We start from the raw sequence: 27855 nt of genomic DNA, 5'->3' as shown, positions 1-27855 counted from the left end.
GCGTGGCCGTTCGCCCGCCAGGCGCCCAGGGGGGCCCCCCCATAGCCACATGCCTGGGAGCGAGCCCCCCCCATAGCCGCGCGCCTGGGGCTGCCCCCCCCCAAGCACCGCGCGCCCCAGGCCAGCGTTGGCCCCCCCCCCCCCAAGCGCCACGCGCCCGGGGCCTGCGCTCCCCCATGTGCCGCGTGTCCAGAGCGCAGGCGGCCAATCTGCGGCGCCCCCGGGGCCGGCGCTCACCGTGCGCCATGCACCCGGGGCCGTCTCCGGCACTGCGCATACGCCACGTGCCCGGGGCCAGGCCAGCCCTGAGCACTTGGCAGGCGCACACAAATGCCCCCGCGGGCGCCATGGCGCCCGCGGGCACCATGTTACGGACCACTGATATAAAACCTTGCAGGTATGTACTCTGGCAGCTAGCCTGAACTGCGGCCTGTGCTACCACAAGCACACAACTATTTTTAGGAACTAGCTCAGAGTTTGCACATGCATGTCTACTTCAAGCTGAGAATCTCATCACCCAGCTGCTGTAGACATGCTCTACAACTCCATTACTATCACCCATGGACAGGGCATTACTAAATTTATGGTCCATTTTGGTCAATTTCATCATTATCACATTTTAAACATATTAAGTGTTATGATTTTAGCTATTTAAAACTGAAATTTCACAGTATTATACTTGTAGGAGTCCTGACCCAAAAGGTGGGGGGGGTCATATTGGGGTTTTTTTGAGAGAGGACAGGGGATTCACAGTACTGCTAGCCTTAATTCTGTGCCATTGCTAGAGCCAATGCTTCATTCAGAGCTAAGCAAGAGGAGCAGCAGCTGTGCCTGCTGGCCAGCTTTAAAGGTGCAGCCAATGACACCAGGAACAGCACAGAAGTGAAGCTAGCATGGTATGGTACTGCTCCCCCTTTACTTGTGCACGGATGCTGGTGAGGCACTGTCCTCAGAGGTAGGCACCAAAGCAAAAGACAACATTCTCTGGAAATCTAACTCAGCAGTCAGCATAGAAGGAAAACTGGATATCCTAATAATCACCTCAACCATCCTACAATGCCCTTTTGGGCCAGGACCCCCACTTTGAGTAATACTGGTCTTCCCCCCGCCCCTGAAATCTGTACCCAATGTAGGGTAAAAGAGCACAAAAGACCAGACTGCACAGGAGAGCAGATTTCACAATTGGGAAGCATTTTTCCTGGCCATGATTTTGGCATGGTCCTACCTATGGAGTTGAACCAAATGGATTGTTTTTTCATAAAATAGGTTATGCACAGAACAGCCTAAAAGTTGGTTTTTTAAACTAGAGAACCTAAACCAAGAAAATATTTCGAACAAACTACAATGGATAACGAATGAGCTGATTCATTTATAAACACAAATTAGAACTAGGAGTTTAAATGACACTTGGTCAATTAAGTAAATAGAGTACTTAGGATAATGACTTACAAGCTAAAAAACCCTTTTAATGATGTTGCAAAGAACCTGATTCTGCTTTAGCAGGCAGTGCCCATTATACTCAGCCATGGGACTAAGTGATAAAAATATTTCTGAATTTTAGTGCCTTAAATCTAGTCCCTATATACCATGTGTTCTTGGTCAGTTGCTGTCCAAGAGACGGCTCCATTTCAGAGATGAGGTGAGCCCCTGTACCTCGGTTACATTTGTAAAGTGCTTTGGGATCCTCCTGGAAGCTGAGCGGTGCTGCACAAATATAAGATATTATCATTAGCAACGCACCTGAACCGGAACACCTACCTAGATCAAGAACCCAAACTCTAGAAATGGTTGAAATTTGAACCCAGATCAGGCGTTCACAATTCAACGGTGTGTTTGAAAGGAGCTATGCCAAAACCCTAGACAGAGACCGACGAAACTTTTTTCCCTTGGAGACGAGGGGCGGGGGTGGGGGAAGAGCCGCCGCCGCCGCCGCCAGGGGAAAGTGCCCGGCGTTCGGTTACACCCTCAGCACCCGCCTGTGGCCGTGGCTACGAGCGTGCCCCGGGAGAGCCCGCATCCCGCTTAGGAGCGCCACGCGCTGAGGAAGGCGGCCGGGCACAAAACAACGAGCCGAGCCGTTTGCTGCGGCCCCGCTACATCCCCAGCCGGGGGCAGGCGGGCCCCTCACGCGAAGCGGCTGCCGGGCCTGCTGTGCCCCGGGCCCCCGCCAAACAAAGGAAGGAAGCGAGCGAGAGCCCGGAGGCGGCCTCCGCAGCTCCAGCCAAGCCAGCGCCGCCGCCCAGCGCACGGGGCCTCGCACCTGCTCCCGGGGGAGCTGCCTGCACGGGCTGGGAAAGGGCGCGTGTCCCGGGCCGGAGTAGCCCGGCCGAACGGGGCGGTCACTGACCAGGATGCGCTTGAAGAGGTTGCTCTCCTTGGGCGGCAGCAGCACGGACGGCATGGTGCGCGAGAGCGGCCCGGAGAAGACGCGGCTCCTGCCAGGCGGCGGCTCTTTAACTCATTGGCCTGCGCCGCCCGGCCGGCTCCCCTCAGTCACCGCGAGCGAGCGAGCGAGCGCGGCCCCTTGTGCGCAGCTGCCGGGGAGGCCTCGCTTCCCAACTGACGCTGCAAAATGGCCGCTGGGATCCCCCTGGCGCACGCGCAGAATCCGACTCGGTAACCAGCGGGGGAAGGGCCTCGCGCCTGCCTCCTCCTCCTCCTCCACTTTCCCCCTCCCCGCTGTCAGTCCCGGGGGGAGAAGAGGCATCCCAGGAGGTAGGAGGACGCAATGGGGGGGTCTCGCGCCCGCCCGGATTTGACGCCAATTCTCGCGATGTCATTACAAATCCCGGGGTTGGCTAGTGGGGCCGGTCGGCGTCGTTAGGGAACCTGACCCGGCCCTCTCTCCCGCCAGGCACTGCCCCCGGGCAAAGGGCCCACGAGGAGGTTGCAGGCTGGGGCTGGCAGTGCACCCTGGTGTTTGGCTGTGAAGAGTGGGGGGTGGCCCTTGGGGGTGTTTGACTTGTGCTTGTGGGGTAAGAGGACGGGAAATCCCTTTATTCCTAGGACAGCTCTTGCCCCTCTCTCTCCTGTTTGCCTCTAGTCCAAATGAGGAAAAGGCAAATCATAGAATCATAGAATCATAGGACTGGAAGGGACCTCCAGAGGTCATTGAGTCCAGCCCCCCGCCCTCAAGGCAGGATCAAGCTCCGTCTACACCATCCCTGACAGATGTCTATCTAACCTGTTCTTAAATATCTCCAGAGAGGGAGATTCCACCACCTCCCTTGGCAATTTATTCCAATAAATGTAGTGTCCATCTTTTAAAAAAAGGGAAGAAGGATTCTTTTGGTCAGCCTCTTCTCAGTCCTTGGAAAAATTATGGCACAGGCCCTCCTGGAACCCGTTTTGAAACACGTGGAGAAGAGGAAAGTGATCCAGACCATCAGGAATAGACGACATGGATTCACCAAGGACAAATCAGGCCTCACCAACCTAATTGCCTTCTATGATGAAATAATTGGCTGTGTGGATATGGGGAAAACGGTGGATATGGTGTACCTTAAAAACAGTCTCCAACAGTATTGTTGCCAGCATGGTAAAGAAGTATAGCTTGGATGACTGGATTATAAAGTGGCTAGAGCATCAAGCTCAATGAGTAGTGTTTAATGGTAGGGATGGTAGCATGTACCTGTTTACATGATTAATTAATAAGCCTGGTCTTATCTATTAATCCTAATGGTTACATGCAACCCTCCCCACCTTACTGCCTCTGTTAAAGCAGGGGCAGGTGTTCTTGAGGAGCTTCCCTCCACCTCCCACAGAGAGAAGTGCAGGATTGGGGCAGGCAGGAGCCACCCTCTCCCCTGTGTGTCTTATGGGGGGAGTGAGGGAGAAGGTGCCAGTGCTCATAAAGGACTGACTTTTAAGTCTTCTCTTCATGAGTGTCAGCTCCTGCTTGCTCCCTTTCATGTAAACGTGTAACCACTGAAAAATTCAGCAGTTACATGTTTACAAAAATACATGATTTGTATCATCTCTAATTAGTGGCTTAGTGTCTAGCTGGCAGCTGGATTCAAGTGGAGTGCTGTAGGGGGTCATTGTCTTTAATTCTATGATCACCAGAGCTTCTCAATTAAATATTTTGATCTGAGGAAGTGGGTCTGGCCCACGAAAGCTCATCATCTAATAAACCATCTTGTTAGTCTTTAAAGTGCTACATTGTCCTGCATTTTGCTTCAGCTACCCCAGACTAACACGGCTACATCTCTACCACTATTCTCAATTAAATGTTTTTAAAAATGTAATATGGGCATAAACATATTTTTTTCCTAATCTCATTCTTTGAAAGAGGTTCAAAAATTCAACCTGATGCAGATACCTGCAAGCAAAACTTGAGCCCAAATGGTTATTACGTTTGACAAAGTATATGCAACTAAAAACAGTCTTACAATGGAAAGTGTTAAAGCAACATTAACTAGATAGGCCATGCTACCAGTTTAATTTGCAATAATGTCTTGGACAATGTCTACATTGCTTCCCTCTTCCACAAAAGCTTATGCAAAGGAAGCACAGATTAGCATATTGCTGAACTTCCTTTGCATAATTAATTAGGAGCCATTTTTGTGCAAGCTTTTTGCACAAAAAGGCGCTGACTACATAGCGCCTTTTTGCACAAAGCCCCCCTTTCACAAGAGCCATTCTTCCTCCATTTTTCAGGAAGAATGGCTCTTGCACAAAAATGGCTCCTAATTATATAAATGAAGCGTGGCAATATGCTAATCTGTGCTTCATTTGTATAGGCTTTTGAGGAAGAGGGAAGCTGTGTAGACTTAGCCTTAGTATTTAATATTATTATTTATTAAAGATACTATATTTTGGTATGTTTTAAATATTTTGTAATAATAGATTTAGCAAAACATTTATTGCTAGTAAACAGTGCTTAACTGACCAACAATGAAATGATATTATGTGATAGTTTGGAGCCAGATCCGTGTTAAGTAAGGTGCATAATAACCTTTTCCAAAATTACTGTATTAAGTTAGACAACGTGGATGAAATACTTTTTTTTATTGTAGCAACTTCTGTTGGGGAGATAGACAAACTTTCAATTTTATACAGAGCTCTTCTTCAGGTCTGGAAAAGTAAAACAGTGTCACTGCTTATGTTCTAGAATTTTCATTTCAGATGGCAAAATTCAGTATTATTCCGTTATTGTATGCCATGTCCCACATTTTTGTTGGTGAGAAAGACACAGCTTTTGAGCTTGTCTCAGTTCTGGGAAACTTAGTGTCACTGCAAACACCACTCACATTTTATTTTGGAGGTTAGGGGGCATGGACAAGGATGAGAGGGGAGCATAACCTCAAAGTTTGGAAAGCACTGCTATAAGATCTATATTTCTTTTGGTACATATTTAATTTCCATTTACAGTAATGGGACTCATGAATGTGGGAAAATTAATTACCTTTTATAATTAGCTAATACACATGTTATGGCATCTTTTCATATTACATAAAGTGTTTACTTTTATACTACTTTTCCCCTTGTCAATCAAGCTTAATAAATTAATCATGATTACTTTTAATCAAAGGCTTAATATACTCAGATTAATAACTCTTCTTGGGTGCTACTGAAACTGATATAATTTGTTTTGTTTACTATGAAATGTATTATTCTTTGAACATTCATGATTTTTAGTCACTTGTTCTTTAAGGACCTGACTCATGATGTTTGAGTAGTTGTGGCTAGCAATATTGAATTCCATACAAATAATGAAAGGATGAATTTTATTGAAAAGTGTAGCAGCTGCAGTCTTTTGATCACTGGCACAATAAAATACATTTCTAAAAATATTTCTGTGTTTATTATTAATTATTGTAACATCCATATGAGTGTGTTTCCTTTCTGGCTTATGAAAAAAGGGTTAACAGGCTTGTCAAGTGTGGCATTCTGGGAACTGAAGAGCTTAGCAAGAACCCTGGGAGTGGTAGTCCTTTTACCTTTTTCAGTCTCTTCCTCATTGTAATGGCTGCATGTTATAAGGCTCCATCTGTTCTTTCTGGGCAAGTTTATTTTAAAATTCTGTGTTGTTTTTTGTTGGTAAAATACCATTCCAGGAAGGGCCTCTGGTTCCCAGGGTATCATCACCTTAAGCAGTTCTTACTTGGATGTAAACACAAGGAAGAGAGCTGTATATGGAAGATGGCATTTAGAATAAAGGACAAAGGGGTTAATTGGAAAAGAAGAGCAATCCTAAAATTAACTAACCGCTTTTGGGATTTCAGTCAGATTACTTTTCATTTTACAAATATTTTTTAGTTTTACAAATATATTCCTATAGTGATGGGGTGAAGAGGGAGGAAGTAGCTGGGTGGCTGAGTTCCTGCTGAAATGATCACTGTAAAGCTGCTGAAATTTAATTGTATTGTCAATAGTGTGTTAGGTTTTTTTTAAGTTAAAGTAAATTAACTAAATGAACCTTTAAATGAAACAGTCTAGTTAAAACTAATATTTTTAGCAATTTACATTATTTGTTATTAATAGTCCCTTTAATTACTAAAACTGAAAGCTATTTTAAAATCTGATTCTTGCTTTGTTTTTTATTTAATCTCTGATTGGACAGTGAAAATAGACTAGTCAGTCTCTTTTTTTTTTTTCCACTTGTTTTGCTTTTTGGTTCTGATGAACTATAAAACTGCAAAGTTTCAATTGCAAACATTGTATGAGAATGAAATTTCAATTGAACACATTTTTAACGTTTTTAAAAACAAAGAAATTAATAGAAGTCTGTATTGGCCATAAGTTTTGTAAAAATTTGGCTTCAAAATATTTACATTTTGGGCCAAATTTAATCTGACTGTCTGTTTAAGAGGGGAACAATTACTTGTGTGTGTTGTTATTTCTAGATAGTTCAGTACCCAATTTATCTGAACCATGCAGCAATTTAGGTATAGTAAAATAACCTTTTGTTTGTTTTTTAATTTCCAGAGAGACAAGTGAAGCCATATTACAAAGAATTGTTGAGTACTTCAGCTTTTTCAGAATATCAGGTATTCTGACTGTTTTAAGCAGTGTTTCATATTTTTATAATGCAGTTAATTGAGTCAATTTAGAAAATTGTGGACAAATTACCTGGCAGAAGTGAAATTCGGTTGAAATCAATGGATTTGTATCTCTTTAAATGAAGTCTAAATTTGAAAGGTTTGGTGGGGGTGGGGTGTACAGGCTCCGGGTTGGAATGCAAGTGGGGGGTTCAGGCTCGGCTGGGGGTGGGGGCTTTGTGGTGGGGCCAGAGGTTAGGGCTTTGGGGTTCAGGAATGTGCTCAGGGCTGGGGGGGGCTCAAGAGGATAGGGAGTTGGAGGTGGGGCTTACCTGGGTGACTCCCTTCTGGTGACGGCAAAGAGTGGCTCCTTTTCGCTGGCCGAGGCAGCTCTATGCCAGGGCCATGGAGAAGTCTTTCTCCCCAGTGCAGCCCTGAGCCTTGAGGAGAAATTTAAGTCCAGAACTAAATCTGAGTTAGTTGAATCTATGATGGAATGGTGCTACTAGATTTATACTGGTGCAACTAAGAACAGGATTTGGTACCTATTTAGCATTTTGAAATACACATTTAATTATTAAAAAAAAAAAAAAAAAAGCAAGTGAAAAAGTGGCCTGTATTGTATCTGCTTTAAATTTCAGGTGATGAACAGTAAAAGCTGAGATGAAACCTCATCGAAGCACTGGACTTTTTAGAAGTCTGCTTGCTAATTGTTTCCATTGCTATCACCATCGCTACTCTCCTCCTCTTGTTAAAAGGACAGGTCACATGATGGAACTATCTATCTTTAGGCACAATTATTTATTGAAGAGAGTTAAACCTACTATGCCATTTAATGATTGGCCAAGGAGTTATCATCAAGATTTTAGAGTATTGTGGAAGCATGAAGCTGTGGAAAAATATCTAGAGACCTTAAACAAAGAATACCAGCGGATTGGCCAGTTGTTAAATGGTGGCTCAATGAATGAGCATGATCGAAGTACTCTGAGCAGAAGACATGCTCATTTATCCACACTTGCAGCTACGTTTCAAGAAATACAAGAGGCAGAAAGAGAAATTCAAGAGATAGATTCCATGTGTGCAAGTAAGTAAACTATATCTGATTATGCAAAGCAGTTTTTTTATGACGTGATATGCCTCTTCGCCCAGAATTTGAAACAAGTCACTCAGGGAGCAATCCAAGCACATGTATGTCCCTGTTAAAGCTTTCTAGATCCTACAATTGCATTTTGCTTTAGCTCCACTTCACCCAAATACGTTGCAAGGTCACATGAATGTTGTCTCTAGCTAAAGTATTCTAATAGTAAAATTTAATTTTACTAAATATTTTAGAAATGTACATCTGACCGTCCATGAGTCTGTTTGTTCTAGAAGTCCTCCTAAATGGTAAGAGCTAGGACCACCAAATTTGGTATGCAGCTTCCTCTTCTAACTTAGAGCAAGGTCAGGATAATCAGATGTGCATGGAATTGGATTGTTTCTCATAAAATGGAAAGAGAGGGATCTGGCAGAATGACCACGGGGGGGAACATCAAGGGGCCAGCGATGGGAGACAGATATAACCCCATTGGTCAAGCAGGGTGCAGGAGTGCAGAAAGGGACAGCTAACTACTATATATTTGTGAATGTTTGTCTATTTGTGTGCTTGTCTGTATGTTCCCCAACCACGGAACATGCACCCCTACCCCAGCTGTGCCCACTGGAGCTGCAGTGACCATGGAGAGGCACTTCTCACCTGGCCCAAGAGGTTGGACTGGTGCAGCCTGCCTACTGAACCCCTCATTGCTAGCCCCATCCCCTAGAAATGATTTTAATGAAGAATAACAAAACTTATTTCAGTTAAGGACCCAAGCAATGCTGGGTAAATCTTCTAGTATTTATTATTACTTCATATTTAAGACTACTCCGGCCTATGTTTCACAGGGCTAATGACAGTTTTCTTAGACATATTTTAGGTAAGGTTAATTCATTTGGGCAAGGGGAGGTGATTTACAGTATATGCCAGAATTTGGTGTTGCCATTTAAATTTAGATTTTGGTGTTTGGTTCATTGATATCTATTACATTATTGCCTCCCCACATCTCTTGGGAGATGTTCAACACCAGGGCCTGAATTATTAGGCTTCAATTTAACCTTGTGAAATACTAGTTCCTTCAAGATATTTGAGAACTCTTATGTGGAGTGAAATAAACAATGTTTATCTCATGATCAGAACTATTCCCAGAGGTTTTCAACATAATGAGTGATGGATGTGGAAGATGGGGTGAAAAGCAAGGTAGTAGAAATTGTTGTGGATACAATTACTATTAATATTACTTGGACTAGGATGAAATGGTAAAGAATTTCAAATACAAAGAAATGCTAAGGAGCTAAATTTGATAACTGCAACACTAGCATGTGAAATTTAGACTAGGCAGTGTAAGGCAATGCACATGCTAAGTAAGGAAAATAACCACTGATCATACTAAATACATTAATGGGTAGTAAATAGTAGAGAGAGACAACAAAATGTAGAGCAGGGAGGACTTGGAGAATGAGAGCCAAAGACAGACAGATATTGCATTGCTCTAATTACACTGAAATAGCCCTTCACCTCTTGGCAGAGTTATTATGTTTGGGAACTAGAGAAAATTTTGGCAGGAGCAAATCTATTGTGTATACTGACATATTTAAGTCAATGTAAGCTGCCATAGGTAGACTTAACTGTGTAGTGTAGACTAGGTGTCAGTGGTATCTCTACATCAAAGATGAGATACATTGGTAAGGAAGCTTAGACTGCCACTGCCTGTCTCTTCCTTTTCTTTGGTAAAATAGAGGAGTTTGGTCTCCAGGAATGTTGATCCACTTTACATTTACTTCTAAAAACAAACACCTAAATAAAAACCCTGATGTATTAGGACCCCATTCATTCTCAAGAAGGGGATAGTTCTGGATCCTTGTCTGTAGCCTCACTGTTGAGTCTGCCAAAATTCACCAGTTAGTGTAAATAGTGAATCATTTTAGCAGGAATTAGATTATCAATTTATTTGATTTATGCTAGTGGAGAACTGTAGGAAATGACTTTTAACTGCTACTGACTTTGGCTAGATTTGAACCAGAGTTGTAAAGATAAAATCCTCTGAGCCCCACTTCCAGTGTCTCAAGCCATCCAGGGCTCTTGAAGATTTAATTACTAATAGACATCCTCTTATGCTTCTGTTGTTGTTTGGTGTCTCATGTTGAGAAAGCAATTCCCTGCAATGCAAGCTGTTAGCTATTGTAATGGATGTAATTTGTCATTTCTATTACAATTTGCTCTAAACTAAATAAGATTGATTAACATTTATATCTATCATTGGAATTTAGAGCTAGACAGCAGAGATGAGAAGCAGCTGCTAGAACTTGCCTTAGAAGAAAAGGAAATCATTAACCAAAATATCAACACACATTGCAAAAAGGTGAGCTAGCGGTGAAGGTGCTGAGTCTTTAAGATTAATATCTCTTGACATTTTCATTTACATGTCTTCATACAGCCATGCAGTTTTATTGTTCCAGGCAAGATTTTTTGAACACAGACTGTAACACCTGCAGTTAATGAAACAAAGGCCTAGCGTCTTGTTTTTTGTTGATGGAAAAGACCTGGAAATATTCACTCTAACCGGTCTATCTACTGGCAAATGAATCTTAGAAGCTCTTTCTTTTAGACACTTTTGGTATGTGTGCTTGTTTGTAGATTATCATTGAAAAGGCTCTAACACAGTGAGCCGCTATGCCATGGCATGAGGTTCCATCAGTCGTTCATGGCAGCAGAAAGAGTACAGTGGTGTCTTGAAATGCTTTATCCACGTGGAACTCTTCAATCCTTTATCATTTTCTTCAGTTGAATGAGACCAGTGCGTGGAAATAATTGTAGTAAGAGAATCTGAAAGAAATTCAATGGAATGCTTTGTTGTTTTGTGAATCAAGTGTCTATATTTTAGAAAATTAAGATAATCTGTTGGTATGAAATTGACCTTGTTTTTCAGAAGATTCGATGTCCACGTAAACTGACTTTCATGGTTAATACTATGTTCACAAGACAGTGGGGTTGGTGGTCTCATGCTTGGTATTGTGGGAATCACATTTTTAGCTAGACTTGATTAACACATCAAAAACTCACCTGTGTGTACTAACAATCTCTGACTACAACACTGACAAGGCAATTTGAACACGCAGCTACCTGATTTGCATTTACAAGTCTGGGGTTTGTACGTGTAGACCAGTGTTTCCCAATTTTATTTTGCCACAGAAACCTTTTCAGCTTGAAAGAATTTCAAGGAACCCCTAGAGATACCAGAGTAAAATTTGTCAAGCCAAAAAATACAAGAAAAAGACCCACTGAGTCCCGCTACAAAAAGGCTCTGTCTCTTTAAGAGGAGGACGGGGGAGTGCTGAGTTCCGCGGCGCACCAATTGGGAAACACTGGTATAGATCGATGAAGCTGTAAACTTGATCAGGAAGGGAGACAATGATTTTTTGTTGTTGTTGTTCTTTCATTCTTTTCAGCTTTTCCAGAGTATAGTGCCAAGGGATAAACATGATGAAAGTGATGTTATTTTAGAGGTGACGGCGGGCAGAACCACTGGAGGTCAGCAAAGTCATCACAAGTAAACATTTCTCCAAACATCAATCCAGGTTTAGAAGACTTCAGTTGTTTCTTTTGCATTGTAATAATGTCAAATGACACTTACTAGAAATTAGTATTATTTGAACAAAGCACTGTCTCCAACGACAAAGATAGAGTTACTGCTAATGCTAAAAACTGGTAACTTTCAGGCAAGATTCTGTGAACTTATTTTTCATGTAGTGTTGTCTAAATATTTAATTTTTAGGTGACATTTGCCAGCAGTTCACCAAAGAAATGTTTGAGATGTACCAGAATTATGCATATTACAAATGTTGGACCTTTGAAATTCTGAACTACACAACAGCTGAGATTGGTATGATACAGTTCAGTTCTTTCTGCCAACAAGATTAACTTAAAGCTGCACCTTTGGATTATATCTCTTATACATTATTTGTCTTTAAAGGTGGATTGCACCATGCAGCTGCTCATATTTCAGGAGACTCTGTCTACAAGTATTTGAAATATGAAGGAGGGACTCACAGAGTTCAGCGAATTCCTGAGACTGGCCTTTCGTCAAGAATGCAGCGTATTCACACTGGGACAATGTCAGTTGTTGTCCTACCTCAGCCAGAGGAGGTAAACTAAACTTTAATCAGTACAATATTGAAATATCTTCCTGGCACTTCTTTTTGGCATTTTAGTAGTAGTATCTTTAAAACAACAAACCCCCAAAACTAAACCAAGTCACTGCTACTGTTTTATTGGTGCCAATTTGTATAGCCAAGTCCTAACAAAGGATACATAAGCTTGTCTTCTGTGTAAGGCTGTGACTCTTAACTCAGCACCTGACCAATGATACCTTGCAAACTTTACTGGACCCTCATAGGTGACTTTTCAGAAATCTACTATTGCCAGAGGTACAGCACAATTCAAGGGTATAAGAATACAGGCCAGCCAATACGTTTCATTACTTGGAAAGATAATGGGTAAATAACAAAACATACAATTTGTAAACATCAAGATGATAATAAGGGGACAAGTAATAGCATGGATTTGTCCTGGATCCAGTTCTGTTTAACATCTTCATCAGTGATTTAGAGAATGGCAGAGAGTACAATTATAAAGTTTGTGGGTGATATCACGCTAGAAGGGGTTGCAAGAGCTTTGGTCAATAAGATAAAAATTCTGGACAACTTAAAGAAATGGTCTGAAGTGAACAGTATAAAATTTAGTGAGGACAAATGCAAAGTACTCCATGTGGGAATGAACAGCCAGTTCACAAAAACTGAGTTGACCAGTGTGACATTGTTGAAAAAAGCAAACATAATTCTGAGATGTATTACAGGAGTTTTGTAAGCAAGACATAAAAAGTAATTCTGTCACTCTGCTGGGCTTCAGCAGGAGTATTGTGTCCTGTGTTGTGAGACACATTTCAGGAAAGAAGTGAACAAAGTGGATAAAGTCCAAAGGATAGCAACAAAAATAATTACAGGTGACTTATGAGAAAAGATTGAAAAAATGAGTTTGTGAGGTAAGAGGGACAGACCAGTTTTCAAGTACATAAAAGGTTGTTACATGGAGGAGGGTAAAACACTGTTGTTCACCTCTGATGGTAGGACAAGCAGCAGCGGGCTCATATCGTAGCAAGGGAGGTTTAGGTTGGAATTAGGAGACGCTTTCTGTCTGACAAATTGAGCCTTAGAACAGATTATCTAAGGAGGTTGTGAAATATCGGTCATTGGTTTTTAAAAACAGGTTAGACAAACAGCTGTCAGGTACAGTCTAGTTAGTACATCTGCTTTGAGTGCAGGAGACTGGACTAGATGATCTCAATATCCATTCCAGTCTTACACTTCTATGAGTCTATGAAAGTTAATGTTGTTAAGCTCTTCAGCTCCTGGCATTCACAGAACTGATCAACTCACTAGGATTAACAGATTGTAAATTAAATAATGTGTTGAAGGTTGGAGATACATCACGGCAAAAGTTTGGTATGATACAATCAACCTCTTGAAATACCCTTTTTCTTTTAAATCATGTGCCTTGTTACTTTTTTCTCTGCTTGCTTAGACTATAAAACTGAACTAGAGATTTGGCCTGTTTTTCTGAAATCTCCTTGTTGATGTCCAACCATCCGCTTAAACGCAACATAGCTCTTTCTCTTTCCCTGCAAGCTCTCTCCACAATCACGATGGACAGCACTATCCTCTCCCTGTCACTCAGGCCTAGAACGTAGGTATCATCTTCAGCTCAGTGCTTTACAACACATCAGAATAGTGTCTAAATCTTGCACCTCATTTCTGTACATTGCCAAGATTCAGCCTTTCGTTTCAGTCTATACAGCTGAAATTCTTGTCCAGGCTAGGGATGTGAACGACTAGTCAACTATCCCAGTGGTACACAACCCGTGGGGGGTCATGGCTGCCTTCCTGGGGGGTCGCAGCGCTTGGATCCATCCAGCTGCTTTTCCTGGCTTCCCGGCTCAGTGCCCAACGTACATGTGTCAGGGGTGGGGAAGTGGCAGGAGAGCAACTCAAGAATTAAAAGAATTCGGTGGCCCCCACAGGGGTTGTAAGTAAAAATAGGTTGAGCACCACTGAACTGTCCGATAACCAAATGCCTGACACCAGGCTCCCCATGGCATTTCCATGCAGCACTGCCTCAGGGAGCATGGGGCCAGCGGGGGACTGCTCCTTGCAGTGCTTTCACCTTTGAAGTGTAGCAACAGCCCTGGGGCTGTTGCTACATTTCAAAGGCAGAGGCACCTGTATTGACTAATTGCAAAAAAGCAAATAGGATGTTAGGAATCATTAAAAAAGGGGTAGAGAATAAGATGGAGAATATCTTCTTGCCCTTATATAAATCCATGGTATACCCACATCTTGAGTGGTCTCCTTATCTCAAAAAAGATATACTGGCATTAGAAAAGGTTCAGAGAAGGGCAACTAAAATGATTAGGGGTTTGGAACAGGTCCCATATGAGGAGCGATTAAAGGGACTAGGACTTTTCAGCTTGGAAAAGAGGAGACTAAGAGACTATGATAGAGGTCTATAAAATCAAGAGTGGTGTGGAGAAAGTGAATAAGGAAAAATTATTTACTTGTTCCCATAATATAAGAACTAGGGGCCACCAAATTAAATTAATGGGCAACAGGTTTAAAACAAATAAAAGGAAGTTCTTCTTCACACAGCGCATAATCAACCTGTGGAACTCCTTGCCTGAGGAGGTCGTGAAGGCTAGGATTATAACAGGGTTTAAAAGAGAACTAGATACATTCATGGAGCTTAAGTCCATTAATGGCTATTAGCCAGGATGGATAAGGAATGGTGTCCCTAGCCTCCGTTTGTCAGAAGGTGGAGATGGATGGCAGGAGAGGGATTGCTTGATCATTTCCTGTTGGGTTCACTCCCTCTGGAGTACCTGACATTGGCCACTGTCGGCAGACAGGATACTGGCTGGATGGACCTTTGGTCTGACCCGGTATGGCCATTCCTATATTCTTATGTTTTTATGAACAGTTGATGCAAATGCATCGACTATTCTATTAGCCAATTAACTGACACTTTACATCCCCAGTCCAAGGGCTCGTTGTCTTGTATCTCCACTGCTACAAACTCCCTTTTGGTCTTACTTCACTTATATCCATGAAAAACACTACAGCAAAAATCATTTTCCAGGCTTGTTGCTTTGACCAAGTCACTTCCATCTTTGCATTCCTCCACTGGCCCCCCCTTTTCTGCCACAAACATAGTATGAACTACAGTAAACTTCCAATAATCTGGCACCGTTAGGACCCAGGGGGTTCCAGATTATCAGATATGCTAGACTATTGGAAGCAGGGGGCTATGAGACGTCTGGGGTGGAGTGGGGGGGGATGCGCCCCTCAGCGCTGCAGGACCAACCCAGCAGCAGTCCAGCTGCTCTGCCCCAGACTTCCCCAAGTCAGCCGCTGCTGAAACAGACCAGTGGCTGAATTGGGAAAGCCGGGGGCAGAGCAGCTCCAATTGTCCAGCACTTCTGGGTTCCAGATGGTACCAGACCATTGGATGCCGGTAGGGCCGGACAGAGACATGGGCGAGCCGGGCAGCTGCCCAGGGCACCAACCCACGGGGGGCGCCTGATGGCAGTTGTAAGGGGCGCGCGGCGTCCCTTGCAACTGCCATCAGGAGCCACACGCCCGGCTCCCACAGCACCAGGCAGCAGTGCCCTTGCCTCTACGGCTGCAGGGCCAAGCACAGCCCGGCGCGTGCGCTAGTAGCGCTGGCTGGGCCGGGCTGCGCATGCGCCCTGCGCCCGGGGGCGGTGCTACATGTCCGGGCTCAGGGCGCCAAAAGGGCTCGGACTGGCCCTGGATGCCGGACCACTGGAGTTTTACTGTACTTAGCTTTTAAGGCCCTTCATGGCATATCTGCAACCCTATCAAAGACAATCAGTCAAAATCTTCTAACGTGATGCTTAAAATTAAACTTGTTTAGGTGTGTTAGCTGCAGTTTTAAAAAATGCCTAGACAGTTTTTAGTAACATGAACAATTGACTTGACAGAGTTGTACTTATGTCTCTTCAGTGCCTTTGGACTCTAGATGCTACCATACTAGATACTAAACAGTAATGTCTCTATTCTTCAGCAGTTTTAGGCCCTTATGGAAACACTTGCACATGTGCTCAAATCAGTTGGTCTACACAGGGGAGTTAAGTTAGGCACATTCATAAGTGTTTTTAGGATTGGGGCTTTTAGCTGAAGCTTGGGTCCACACTGGTGTTTAAACACAGGAAAGAAATCAAATGTAGTTGAGTTACTTCATCTGCTTCTGAGTCTCCTTGCCAACTGTTGTGGTTTTTACAGTAACATTTTCCTCTTTCTTAATTATTTTTTATGTTTAAGATGTTATGTTTAAGACTTTTCAAAAACAGAGGAAACTGACTGATTACACAGGGGAAACAGTGAAATTGACTATACACAATGGTTAGCAAAGGCACAAAGTAAACAAACTGAAAACAGGAATGTTGGTTGTTGACTAATTTCTTTCAGTTAGAGTAACCTTGGTGCTACTGATAACAATGGGAGATAAGGAAATTTTGGCAAGAATTAGTGTTTTTAAACTGATAGCATCTCTTTAAAAAGGACTGATAGCATCTCTTTAAAAAGGTTACGAGCAGATGGCAATTTAATTTTCTTTTACTCTAGGTAGATGTTAAAGTGCATCCAAAGGATTTGCGTATAGATACTTTTAGGGCCAAAGGTGCAGGAGGACAACATGTAAATACAACGGACAGTGCTGTGAGAATTGTGCATATTCCCACTGGTAAGTGTTTTGTATTTTTTAATCTGTGCCTTTTAGCACACACACGATACAAACTAGATCCTAAAACAAAGGCTCTGTTCCTGCAGGCTGCTTCACTTCGCACTAAGATCAGTCTGCACAGAACAGCTGGCAGGACAGAGAAAATCAGATGGATCTAACTTTTTTTGCAGGGGAGTGTCATGGTTTCTATGTGTTTGTGAAAAATAGTATTGCCACTTTTATCTTTACAATGTGACAAACTGAATAAATGGACCACACTTTTGGGTGGGACAGGGACATGGTGGTAGATGTAAATAACTTCTGCAAACTGTATACCCTTACCTCTCATTAAAGTAAGTGACAATTGAGGGTACAGTGTAAGGCATTGAGTCTTATGTAAACAAAGGACCAAGATAAGTATTATCTCCTTGGGCAAAGTGCTTTGAGATCTATTGATGAAAAACACCACATAATTATTATATTATATACACAAACAGTGTAATCCTATATCAGTTTTAAACATCCTACTGTATACAGGACAAATTATATTTTAAACACATATTAGCTGGTTTAAATGAACCTTGGATTTTCAGATGCAGCACCATAATTAAAGGTGCTCCATTTTAAAAAAAAATCCTTCAGGTTATCTTACCAGCTGTATTAAAATGTGTCCCATTTAAAATATTTTAAAACCGTATTGCAACTAAAATGTTTTAACTAACCTATTTTAAAAATACACCTTTCATCCAAGTGTGAACAGGCCCTTAGAGAAAGAGCAGTATGACTGGGTGGTTTCATTTGCCTATGTTTTAGGATTAATTCTGTTTGTTCTTTGTTACAGTGGGTCTTTGATCAGTGTTTTCTTGAATTATACACAGGACTAACAGTAGAGTGTCAGCAGGAGCGATCACAGCAATTAAACAAGGAAATAGCTCTGCGGACGCTGAGAACTAAGTTGTATCAGCAAATCATTGAGCGAGATTTCATCCAAACGCAGAATGCTAGAAAACTGCAGGTAAGAACATGTTTTCCTCATTGAGACTTGGTGAGGACATAATGCCATAGCTTTAGATTTTCATGGTTAGCAATAACCTGGGAAGAAAGTATGTACAGATAGATGTAGCTAAAAAGAAAAGCATGTGCTTGTAAATGTATTGAAGAATCAAGGCTAGTTTACATTGCTCTTTTAACTAAATGTAATTTTATACCTTCATGTAACTTAGACCCATTTTACTGCCCTTTTACACTAAAGAGCTTTTGTTTAAATGAGAATCTGGTACAAGAAGTTTTGGTACTCACATTCTGAATCCAATTCTAAAATACAGTAATTGCTAGGATCCTGCTGTGGGGAGAAGGAAGTGGGAATGAAAATATTCTTGATATTAAAAAAAAAAAAAATCTTGCCACTGCAGAGTCATTGGTTAAATTTCCAAAAACTTAACAAATTACCGTCTCTCATGAGGAAGAAATAACTTATATTGATTAACTGAAATTTAATTAAATTAATCTTACAACTGAAGTTGTAAAGTTGTTTTTTCCCCCGAACACCACCATTTTTCTCACTTGCTCTGAGCATCTTGTTCTTTGCAACGTGATTGTCTTAGTGGGCAGAAGCAATTGAAAGCTTCAGTTCTTAAAAACTTCCTAGACACTTATCAACCACAAACTGCAGATTGCATTTAGTGCTCCATCAGTCACTACAGTTGATGGAGCCTTTATCTCTTGTTGTTTGAAATTTAGGCTGAGATTTTTTTCAAAGCTGCCTGAAGTATTTGGATGTGCAGTTCCTAGTAAAATTAATGGGAATTGGGCATCCAAAATGAAACGCCCACCCCTAATGTTTCATAATATGTTAAATCAGTTTGGAAATATAAATGTGTCTGCAAGCAAGATTTTCAGAAGCATTTAAGTTAGTTAAGCACCAAGTTTCTGTTTATTTTTAATGGCAGCTGTGTATTTGTTTCTCTACGCACTTTTCAATCTCGCCCTCCATTTTAAAAAAAATAAACAAAACCAAAAAGTGTACTTGTAATTCAGTTTTGAAACTTTCAGATTTGCTTGTAACTCCGTCTTGTCACCACTAGAGGACTCCTAGTATCACAAATATTCTGTTTATTCCTTCAGCTGCATTCATTTCTCTGAGCCATACTCTTTAGTATGGCTTTCAGCTTCTCTCTGTTATATGGAGTACATTTTGAGATAGCTAATTGCATAATCAGAAGTGCCACTTTAATCATCACTATTGGGAATTGCAATCCTACAGTTTCATCTAGCTTGGACTGTGAGAGTCTCAAGCAAAGTTACTTGCTTTGTAAAGATAGTTGCCATTCAGAATGGGAGATTTAAACAGTGGCACCAACTAGAGACTTCTCACTTTCAAAATGGGAAAATATTTCCCAGTCTTGTGACCCTGAAGAACAGCTCCATATCATTCTTCACGTTGCTATCAAATGCATCTTTGAGCAGAGAGCTGTGGTGCATTTTAGCTGAAAAAAAATGTTTATCCTGAAAATTTGGGTAGTGTTTGGAAATGTATGGTTATATGGAAGTTGCACAACTAGTTCAATCATGGCTTTTTTTTTTCCAGCAAAAATTGTAAATAATAGTATTTTCTTTAGTGAGCAAGGGCCAGAATTTGAAAGATATGTAGGAACTTAGGCAGCTAAGCACGTAGTGGGATTTTCAAATGTTTGTTTACATGACTAGGCATTTAATGGTATTTTCAGTGTGCCTAAGCACATAGCTCTAGGCACCTCTCTGTATATTTAGGTACCGAATACCTTTCAAATTCTAGCTCTGTGGCTCATCAAAGTCAATGGGTACTGGGAGATGTCCACTGCTTCAACACACACATGCACATGAGTAACTATGCACATGCATGAGGCTATTTATATGTAAAATTACGTTATTTGCAAAAAATTTTGCGGGATCAGGTTCTTAAGTATAGTATAAACCGATTGTTCCAGCAGTATCAGTCAAATCTGAAGAATCACTGTAAACATAACATTTTCATACTTGATTGATCTAACTTGTGTTGAGACAGGTTAGCTAACAGTGACAACTTTGGCTTCTGACACTCCTTTTTAACTTCTGTTACCGCTACAAAGTCAATACAGAAATAGGAAGGTGGAATGTCTTAAACCTTGACAAAATTTGTGTGTGTAAGAGGCAGTTATGCAGATTATTAATAAGATGTGTAAATACTGTATGTATCTACAGAACAGGTTGATCCATTGCAATCTACGTTAAGCTCCTTTGGAAAGGTTTTTGTTTTTAAGATTCAAAAAATAATAGAAGTTGTTGTTGTTGTACAGATAGGAACAAGAGCCCAGTCAGAGAGAATCCGTACCTATAACTTCACCCAGGACAGAGTCACTGACCACAGGCTCTCATATGACGTCCGCAATATCAAGGTAGTTATGTTAAAGATTTTTCCATGTATTATCATTGAGAGACACTGTGTGTGTACCTGTCATAGGGCAGTACACTCATCTCTCCCAGAGGGCACTGTCGAGACCTTGGGCTTCTTGGGACCATATTCAACAATTGTGGTTATACACCAATGCCCCTCTCACCAAGGCAGTGCGGTCTAACAGCCAAAGTCTCTAGGAAACAAGTGCAGGCCCTCCCAGCTCTGGGATTGAGGCGGTGGTAGGGGCAGTGGTGGAAAAAGTACCCCAAAAAGTTACTTGAGTAAAAGTACTGCTGCTATGCAAAAAAAAAATGTAATTTAGTAAGAGTCAGAGTATCCTTCTGGAAAACTACTTTGAGTAAAAGTAAAAAAAGTATCGCATCTTAATTGTACTCAAATACCCAGGAATAAAATATAGCCATCCTATGGAAATCTATTATTAACCACCCGAATTATCATACCCACCATTTGTGGGGTGGGGGGCACTGATCTTACAGAAAAAATCAGTCAGGGGGCACACAACTGAGTGGCAACCCCCCCGAAAAAAACCCTCACTGATGTGGCCCCCAACTGAGATACCTCACTCCCCATGCACTCCAACCCCATGGCAGGGGAGGGAAGGTAGAGAAGGCAGGGAGGACCAAGCTTCAGGGCTTCCCACAGGCCAGATGAACTTTTTGGGGTCCCTGGATTAGTAGACTGTGATTCTCCGCAGGCTCTGAGGTGAGGTCAAAATGAGGGGTTCAGTGTATGGAAGGGAGTTGCCAGGGAATGGGGTAGGGATGAGCGTGAGGGTCTGGGTGAGACGTAGGGTGCTAGAGTGGGCTGGGAGTGGAGGTCTGGCCAGGAGGAAGGTGCAAGAGTGAGCTGAGGGTGGGTGTCTGGAAGGGTGGGAGGGTGCAGGAGCGGCTGGGCAGGAGGGGGGCGGTACAGAGGACAGATGGGGGTGCAGACACTGGCCATGAAGGGAGTGGGGGGGCACTTAGGTTACATCTACACTACAGGGTTTTTGCGCAAAAACCCACGGAGCGTCCATACGTCAAGTGTGTTTTTGCGCAAGTAAATTTACAGTGAATCAACAGAACAGAGGGCTTTTTGTGGTATAGTGTTACACTGAGGATAACTAAAGCCTAAATTTGCATCTGATTAGTATTAATTAAACCTCAGTGGAAGTTGCAGATACCACCAAACCTCATCTATCATAGCTGTTTGCTGACCCAAGAATGCTGCAGTAAATAAAAATGTTGCTCACTTTAAAAGGGCCAAACCATATATTGTAAAAGTTTTAAAAGCACAACAAGGAAAAGAAGGTAAATACTTTTTATCCCAACCCCAAGAAGGAAAGAAGATAGAAAAGTACCCCACAAACACAAGGTGACACAAAATACAATAATTACACAGTCCAGTAGTTGACAGTGGGTGAGAAGCTCCTATCTCTCAAGCCTTTGGCTAATTGAAAGCCTCTGGTGAAAGATAAGGAGGAGATCCCTCGCAGCGGTGACCCTCTGCGGTGCTCTCGACCTCAAGCCTTAGGCTCCTTCCGAGCCCTTAGTGAGGAACAGAGAGGCGATCCCTCGGAGACCCTGGGGACAGGTGTGGTGCAGGCAGGTAGTGAAGATCCTCGTCTGGGGCCTTCCACTCCTAGGCACAGGAATCACCGGTGGAGACTTGCCAGGCGCTGGTCGTCTGGTGGCTTCTGTTCTTCAGCAGGAACCAGTGATCGACGAGCTGTACCTGTTCCCTATACTGGACACACAACCTAGCTAGCTAACCCGACGCTCCCGTCACGGACAAGTACCCGGCCACTGGTGCAGTGAATCGACGCACTAATCCTAACGGACACACTCAATGACGAGAAGCTAGCTAACCCTAACTAACTAACTGAGACTGACAGGGTGACACAAACACAAGCAAGGTGGAAAAAGTGCGAACGAACACAGACAACTCTTAGCCAGGCCTTCAAAGCACCCGTCTCATAAAATATTCAGCATCTTTATCTTTACAATCATTGGACCCTGTACAGGAAAACAAGGGTCCCTGATTGGTTGCTTTGATAAACAAGTTGTAACAGCCTGGATCAGTGTGCTGCATGCAGCAGCACAGTGTGACATGTGCAGCTACTTGCGTGCCGTGTGCAGCATTCCTAGAAACTTCTAACTGAATATGAATACAGCTAATACATATTCATAACTAAAGATACATATTAATGAGGTGTCAAAGTGACAGGCTACAATAGGTATTCCTCTTTCTTCTAGGAATAACTCCTTTTTGTGCAAGAGCTCTTGCGCAAAGTGTGTGTGGATGGGCAGCAGGGTTTTTTTGCGCAAAAACAGGAAAGAGGAAAAAGCACAGGTGCCCTAGTGGCCATTCTGTAAATAGCAATCAGAGTTTCCTTTGGAAAGAGCTTACATGCAGTCTGGATGCTCTCTTGCGCATCACTTTTTTGATGCGCTTTTGCAGTGTGGATGTGCTCTTCTGCAAGAAGTTTTTGCAGAAGATCTCTTGCACAAGAAGCCTGCAGTGAAGACACAGCCTCACCTAGCTCCACACACCTTGCCACTCCCCGCTGCTCCTATTGGCCTGATTTCGGCCAGTGGGAGCAGAAGGAAAACCCTCCCCGTAGCAGTTTCCAGCACCACATTGCTCACAGTCCCCCTGGCTGGAGCAGCAGCATGCGGCACCATACTTCTCCCCAACATGCTGGATCTGCCCCGCGAGGCTTAGGGCTCCCCACTCCAGCATAGAGATTGTTTTTTAATTGAAAAGGTGTTTGCAGGGTCATGGTGCTTGTTGATTGGTTATTGTTTTAAAAAAATTGTCACTGCATGACAACTGGATGCTTTGTGCATGCGGCTGTGCTTTAGCAAATCAGAATGCTGGCTTGTGCAATTGTCAGAAGAGTGTTGAAAGTAGTGAGTAACAAAAATGCTTCTGGAAATGGTAGTGGAGTAAACAGTACAATATTTTCTAAAAAAAAAAAGTACTTGAGTAAATGTTGAAGTATCACAAAAATAAATTACTTGAGTAATGTACAAACACACACAAAAGAAATACTTGAGTAGTGTAACAAAGTATTTCTACTTACTTATTTCCACCTCTGGGTAGGAGGACCTAGGCTCTCCCTACTCCACTGGCTCCCAGCCCAGGGTCCTATTAGCAGTGGTGCATTCCACTGTGCTCTCAGCAGGGAATCCCACTGCAACACACTGAGATCCACACGTAACAATATCCTACACTGGGCTACTTCCTACCAGTCTCCACTGGCCTCCTTCCAAGGTCCTTCCTCCATATCTTCTCTAGCACAGATGTCTTGCTAGCTGGCTTCCCAGTCCAGTCCGTCTGGTGGTTCCCTTGCAGGAGCTCTGGTTCAGGCCTCCTTCCTCCCAATCTCCTGTAGTAGTGTAGGTGTCTCGCTGGCTGGTTTCCAGGTCTGATCTTTCAGGAAGTTCACCTGCAGGAGCTCTGGTAATGCTGCTGCCGCTGCCGCCGCCGCCACCCTCCTCCTCAGCCAGCCCAGACTGACCGTTCCTCCAGACTTTTATATCTGGGCTGTAGTCTGAACATGCCCAGCAGGGCTTCTTCAATCAGGTGAGCCTGGTTAGGCTCAGCTTTCCCAGTGCAGAGCTAGTACTCCTCTCCTCTTCCCGCCTCCCCATCACAATACCTATATAAATTACATCACTAGCCAAAGTTAATCTTGTGAAAGTAATTACTAAGTTTGTCAAGAAGCTAAGGGTATGTCTACACTACCCTCCTAGTTCAAACTAGCGGGGTAATGTAGGCATACCGCACTTGCAAATGAAGCCCGGGATTTGAATTTCCCGGGCTTCATTTGCATAAGCGGGGAGCCGCCATTTTTAAAACCCCGCTGGTTCGAACCCCGTGCAGCGCGGCTACACGGGGCACGAACTAGGTAGTTCGAACTAGGCTTCCTAGTTCGAACTACCGTTACTCCTTGTGAAATGAGGAGTAACGGTAGTTCGAACTAGGAAGCCTAGTTCGAACTACCTAGTTCGTGCCCCGTGTAGCCGCGCTGCACGGGGTTCGAACCAGCGGGGTTTTAAAAATGGCGGCTCCCCGCTTATGCAAATGAAGCCCGGGAAATTCAAATCCCGGGCTTCATTTGCAAGTGCGATATGCCTACATTACCCCGCTAGTTCGAACTAGCGGGGTAGTGTAGACATACCCTAAGAGTGCACATAAACTGTGAATTATCATTAAATGCTACTGATCAGTATAGATTGGGAAAGCCTATATCTTCCTTTCCATGCTTTGATGTATATTAAAAGTGTTTTGTATGAAGAAGGCCTGATAAGCGCATACTCCACCCCTGAGACATTCAGTGAGTCCTTCACCAAACCTGGGAGGACAAGAGTTGACATTCCTGATATATGTAGGGGGAAAAAAAAGAAGAATTTGTTTAAAAATTAAAAACCAAATAGCCTGCTCCAACCCAACCCAAATAGCCGGCTCATGGCAGAGGTGCTTAATGACAACTTTGTTTCGGTTTTCTTCAAGAAAATTGATGGTGAAAGGATGCCTAACATAGTGAGTGGTGGTGGAAGTGGGATAGGTTTAGAAGTTAAAAATAAAAAAATAAATTACTTGGAAAAGTTAGATGTCTGCAAGTCACGAGGCCTGATGAAATGCATCCTAGAATACTCAAGAAGCTGATAGAGGAAGTATCTGAGCCTTTAGCTATCATCTTTGAAAAATCATGGAAGTCAGGAGAGATTCCAGAAGACTGGAAAAGGGCAAACTTAGTGCCCATCTAAAAAGGGAAATAAGAACAACCCAGGAAACTACAGACCAGTCAGTTTAACTTCTGTGCCAGGGAAGATAATGGAGCAAGTAACTGAGATCTGCAAAGATCTGGAAGAAAATAAGGTGATAGGTAACAGCTAGCATGGGTTTGTAAAGAACAAATCACGTCAAACAAATCTGATAGCTTTCTTTTGATAAGATGATACATCTTGTGGATAAGGGGCAAGTGGTGGACATGGTATACCTAGACTTCAGGAAAGCATTTGATACAGTCTCTTATCAGTAAACTAGGGAAATACAGTAGCCCCATCTAGGTTGCAAGGTGGGTGCATAACTGACTGGATAACTGTTCTCAGAGAGCAGTTATTAATGGTTCAGAGTCATGCTGGAAGGGCATAACAAGTGGGATTCTGCAGGGGTCTGCTTTGGGACCAGTTCTGTTCAATATCTTCATCAACAATTTAGATATTGGCATAGAGAGTACGCTTAGTAAGTGTGCAGATGATACCAAATTGGGAGGGGTTACCAGTGCTTTTGGATGATGGGGCATAATTCAAATTGATCTGGACAAACTGGAGAAATGGTTTGAGGTAAACAGGATGAAGTTTAATACGGACAAATGCAAAGTACTTCACTTAGGAAGGAACAATCTGTTTCACACACAGAATGGGAAGCGACTGTCTAGGAAGGAGTACGGCAGAAAGGGATTTAAGGGTCATAGTGGACCCTTAACTATGAGTCAACAGTGTGACACTGTTGCAAAAAAAAAAATGATTCTGGGATGCATTAACAGGAGTGTTGTGAGCAAGACACGAGAAGTCATTCTTCCGCTCTACTCTGTGCTAATTAGGCCTCAGTTGGAGTATTGTGTGCAGTTCTGGGCTCCAATTTCTCCACATCTTTCTTGAAATGTGGTGAAGATCTAGAGAAGAGCAACAAAAATGACCAGAGATCTAGAAAACATGAGCAATGAGGGAAGACTGAAAGAACTGGTCTTGTTTCTTTTAGAAAAGGGAAGACTGAGAGGGGACATGATGGCTTTTTCAAGTATTTAAACGGGTGTTACAAGGAGGAGGGAGAAAAATTGTTCTCCTTGGCCTCTAATGTAGGACAAAAAGCACAATGGGCTTAAACTTCAGCAAGGGAGATTTAGGTTGGACATTAACCATCTGACAGGAAGTTTTTCCTAAACACTAGAATAAATTGCCTAGGGGAGTTGTAGAATCTCCATCACTGGAGATATTTAAGAGCAGTTTGGATAGACATCTATCAGGGATGATCTAGACAGTGCTTGGTCCTGTAATGAGTGCAAGAGACTGAACTCGATGCTCTCTAGAGGTCCCTTCCAGTTCTAGTATTCTGTGATTCTATGAACTCCCCCACCCCACCATTTCCAGACTGTCTTTATATGGTACAGAAGTAAAAACACACACCAGCAAACTTTTCTTTTTAATTTTTGCACTCTGCAGGTCACCTTTAAAGGAAACAGGAAAGTTTCTTTTTAAGGTTATCTGATGACATATTTCTGGGTAAAATTCTATATACAGTCGGTCCCCAACTTACAGATGAGTTATGTACCAAATGCTTGGTTGTAACTTGATCTGTTCGTAAGTTGGATTACATTCACTTACGTACAGCTGTGCTGTTCGTAAGTGCGGATTTCGTTCGTAATTTGGGGACCGGCTGTATACGAGGTTGGTCGTAAATACGAACAGTCGTAAGTCGATGCATTCATAACTCGGGGACCGGCTGTATGGTTAAATTACTTTTCACTTGAATTAATTTTTTTGCTCCTCACTTGCATGTGGCCCCCGACTGATTTTTCTCTGGGTCAGCAAGTCCTGACCCAGAAAAGGTTCTCCTCCCCATTTTAGGCGTTGGTGTTCGACAGAGGCACTTCCTTTTATTATTACCAAGAAGGTGCTAGGGAACCTAGGGTTGATTGCTCGCTTCCCCCCCCCCCCCCCCCGCTGCCTCTGTTTCAAAAGCAATGATGGGGGTGGGCGGAAAGCAGGAGCCGATGCTGGGGAGAGCTGGCTTAAAAGCTGGTTCCCCCCAACACCATCTCCATGGTGCTGCCTCCCTTTCACTCCACCCCTCTTCCCCGCTCCCTGCCTCCCCCCCATGCTGCTGCCTCTATCAGCCTTGCCTGCACACCCAGCTGTTACTACATATAAACTACAGAGCAGCGGCAGGGGTAGCTCCTGGACTGGCATGAACCAGGACTGAGCACCTTCCCTTATCGACTAATTGTGTAGTCAATAAAAAATTTATTGACTATATGATTGGTGAATTGCCTGCCTCTTAACATCCTTAATGTAACCACACGCTTTTCTTCAGCATCATGTCTTCGGCTGACTCCTTTACACCATCTAAGACTGATTTCACATGAGGGGAGTAATGCAAAATTGATGACTTAATGCATAAAGCTCAGGCTGCATGCAAATATATTCCAGGAATTTTTCTTGATTAATATTCCAGAAATATTGATCTATTCTAATAATTAATGCTTCTGTCTTTTGTTTGATAGGACTTTCTCTGTGGTGAAGGGGCATTGGATGAGCTAATCAGCAGATTGTTGGAGACTGCAGAAATGGAGGCTCTAATTGAACATTTAGAAAACTTTAAATCTTTAGAAGGAGGTGGCTGATATGTGTCTTGTACAAAATGCCACATCAGTCCTTGTGATCCTGTAGCGCAATAAAATAGTATTTCTTAGAGGTCTGATGTTGATAAAATCTATGTCTTTCTCATAGTCTTCTATGGTTAAATATGACACATTTATTTTTAACTGTGCAACATGCTTTTGAAAATATTTTACACATTAG

General features: G+C 42.7%; 2 protein-coding genes across 9 annotated transcripts in view; one reads left to right on the top strand and one right to left on the bottom strand.

Moving 5' to 3' along the window:
* Positions 1 to 2488, bottom strand: part of NAA16 (N-alpha-acetyltransferase 16, NatA auxiliary subunit) — a 107613-nt gene extending 105125 nt beyond the window's left edge. For 2 of the 5 annotated variants that reach the window (XR_001368356.3, XM_006124386.4), the window contains exon 1: positions 2348 to 2487. Coding sequence is in view for 3 of the 5 variants with exons in the window: in XM_006124386.4 (XP_006124448.2) it covers positions 2348 to 2401 (54 nt within the window). In the remaining 2 variants the exon portion in view is untranslated. Of the gene's footprint in view, positions 1 to 1586; positions 2309 to 2347 lie in introns of those variants that run through there. The other 3 variants (XM_006124387.4, XM_075918938.1, XM_075918940.1) reach the window with 3 other exon arrangements.
* An 84-nt stretch (positions 2489 to 2572) lies between these two features.
* On the top strand, positions 2573 to 27855 carry MTRF1 (mitochondrial translation release factor 1). 4 transcript variants are annotated; one of them, XM_006124382.4, is made up of 11 exons: positions 2573 to 2715; positions 6931 to 6992; positions 7625 to 8067; positions 10329 to 10420; positions 11508 to 11589; positions 11834 to 11941; positions 12032 to 12204; positions 16755 to 16872; positions 17730 to 17866; positions 20166 to 20264; positions 27558 to 27855. In XM_006124382.4, exons 3-11 carry the CDS (start codon positions 7647 to 7649, stop codon positions 27675 to 27677), a joined length of 1350 nt encoding a protein of 449 aa, XP_006124444.2. In that variant the 5' UTR covers positions 2573 to 2715; positions 6931 to 6992; positions 7625 to 7646; the 3' UTR covers positions 27678 to 27855. The 4 variants fall into 4 exon arrangements, with proteins under 4 accessions (XP_006124444.2, XP_006124443.2, XP_014429684.2 ...); XM_006124381.4 differs by lacking the exon at positions 2573 to 2715 and adding an exon at positions 5911 to 6005; XM_014574198.3 differs by lacking the exons at positions 2573 to 2715; positions 20166 to 20264 and adding an exon at positions 5911 to 6005.

Source organism: Pelodiscus sinensis, chromosome 1, assembly GCF_049634645.1.
Source record: "Pelodiscus sinensis isolate JC-2024 chromosome 1, ASM4963464v1, whole genome shotgun sequence".
In the NCBI taxonomy this organism is placed as follows: domain Eukaryota; kingdom Metazoa; phylum Chordata; order Testudines; family Trionychidae; genus Pelodiscus; species Pelodiscus sinensis.
The sequence above is the reverse complement of the archived record's forward strand: the minus strand, read 5'-3'. Positions and strand labels throughout refer to the sequence as shown.

Coding starts and splice junctions, on each gene's coding strand:
- MTRF1 (XM_006124382.4), top strand. CDS start 7,647: ATGAAACCTCATCGAAGCACTGGACTTTTTAGAAGTCTGCTTGCTAAT. Junction 10,421..11,507: donor TCAACACACATTGCAAAAAG/GTGAGCTAGCGG, acceptor CATTCTTTTCAG/CTTTTCCAGAGTATAGTGCC. Junction 20,265..27,557: donor ATGACGTCCGCAATATCAAG/GTAGTTATGTTA, acceptor TTTGTTTGATAG/GACTTTCTCTGTGGTGAAGG.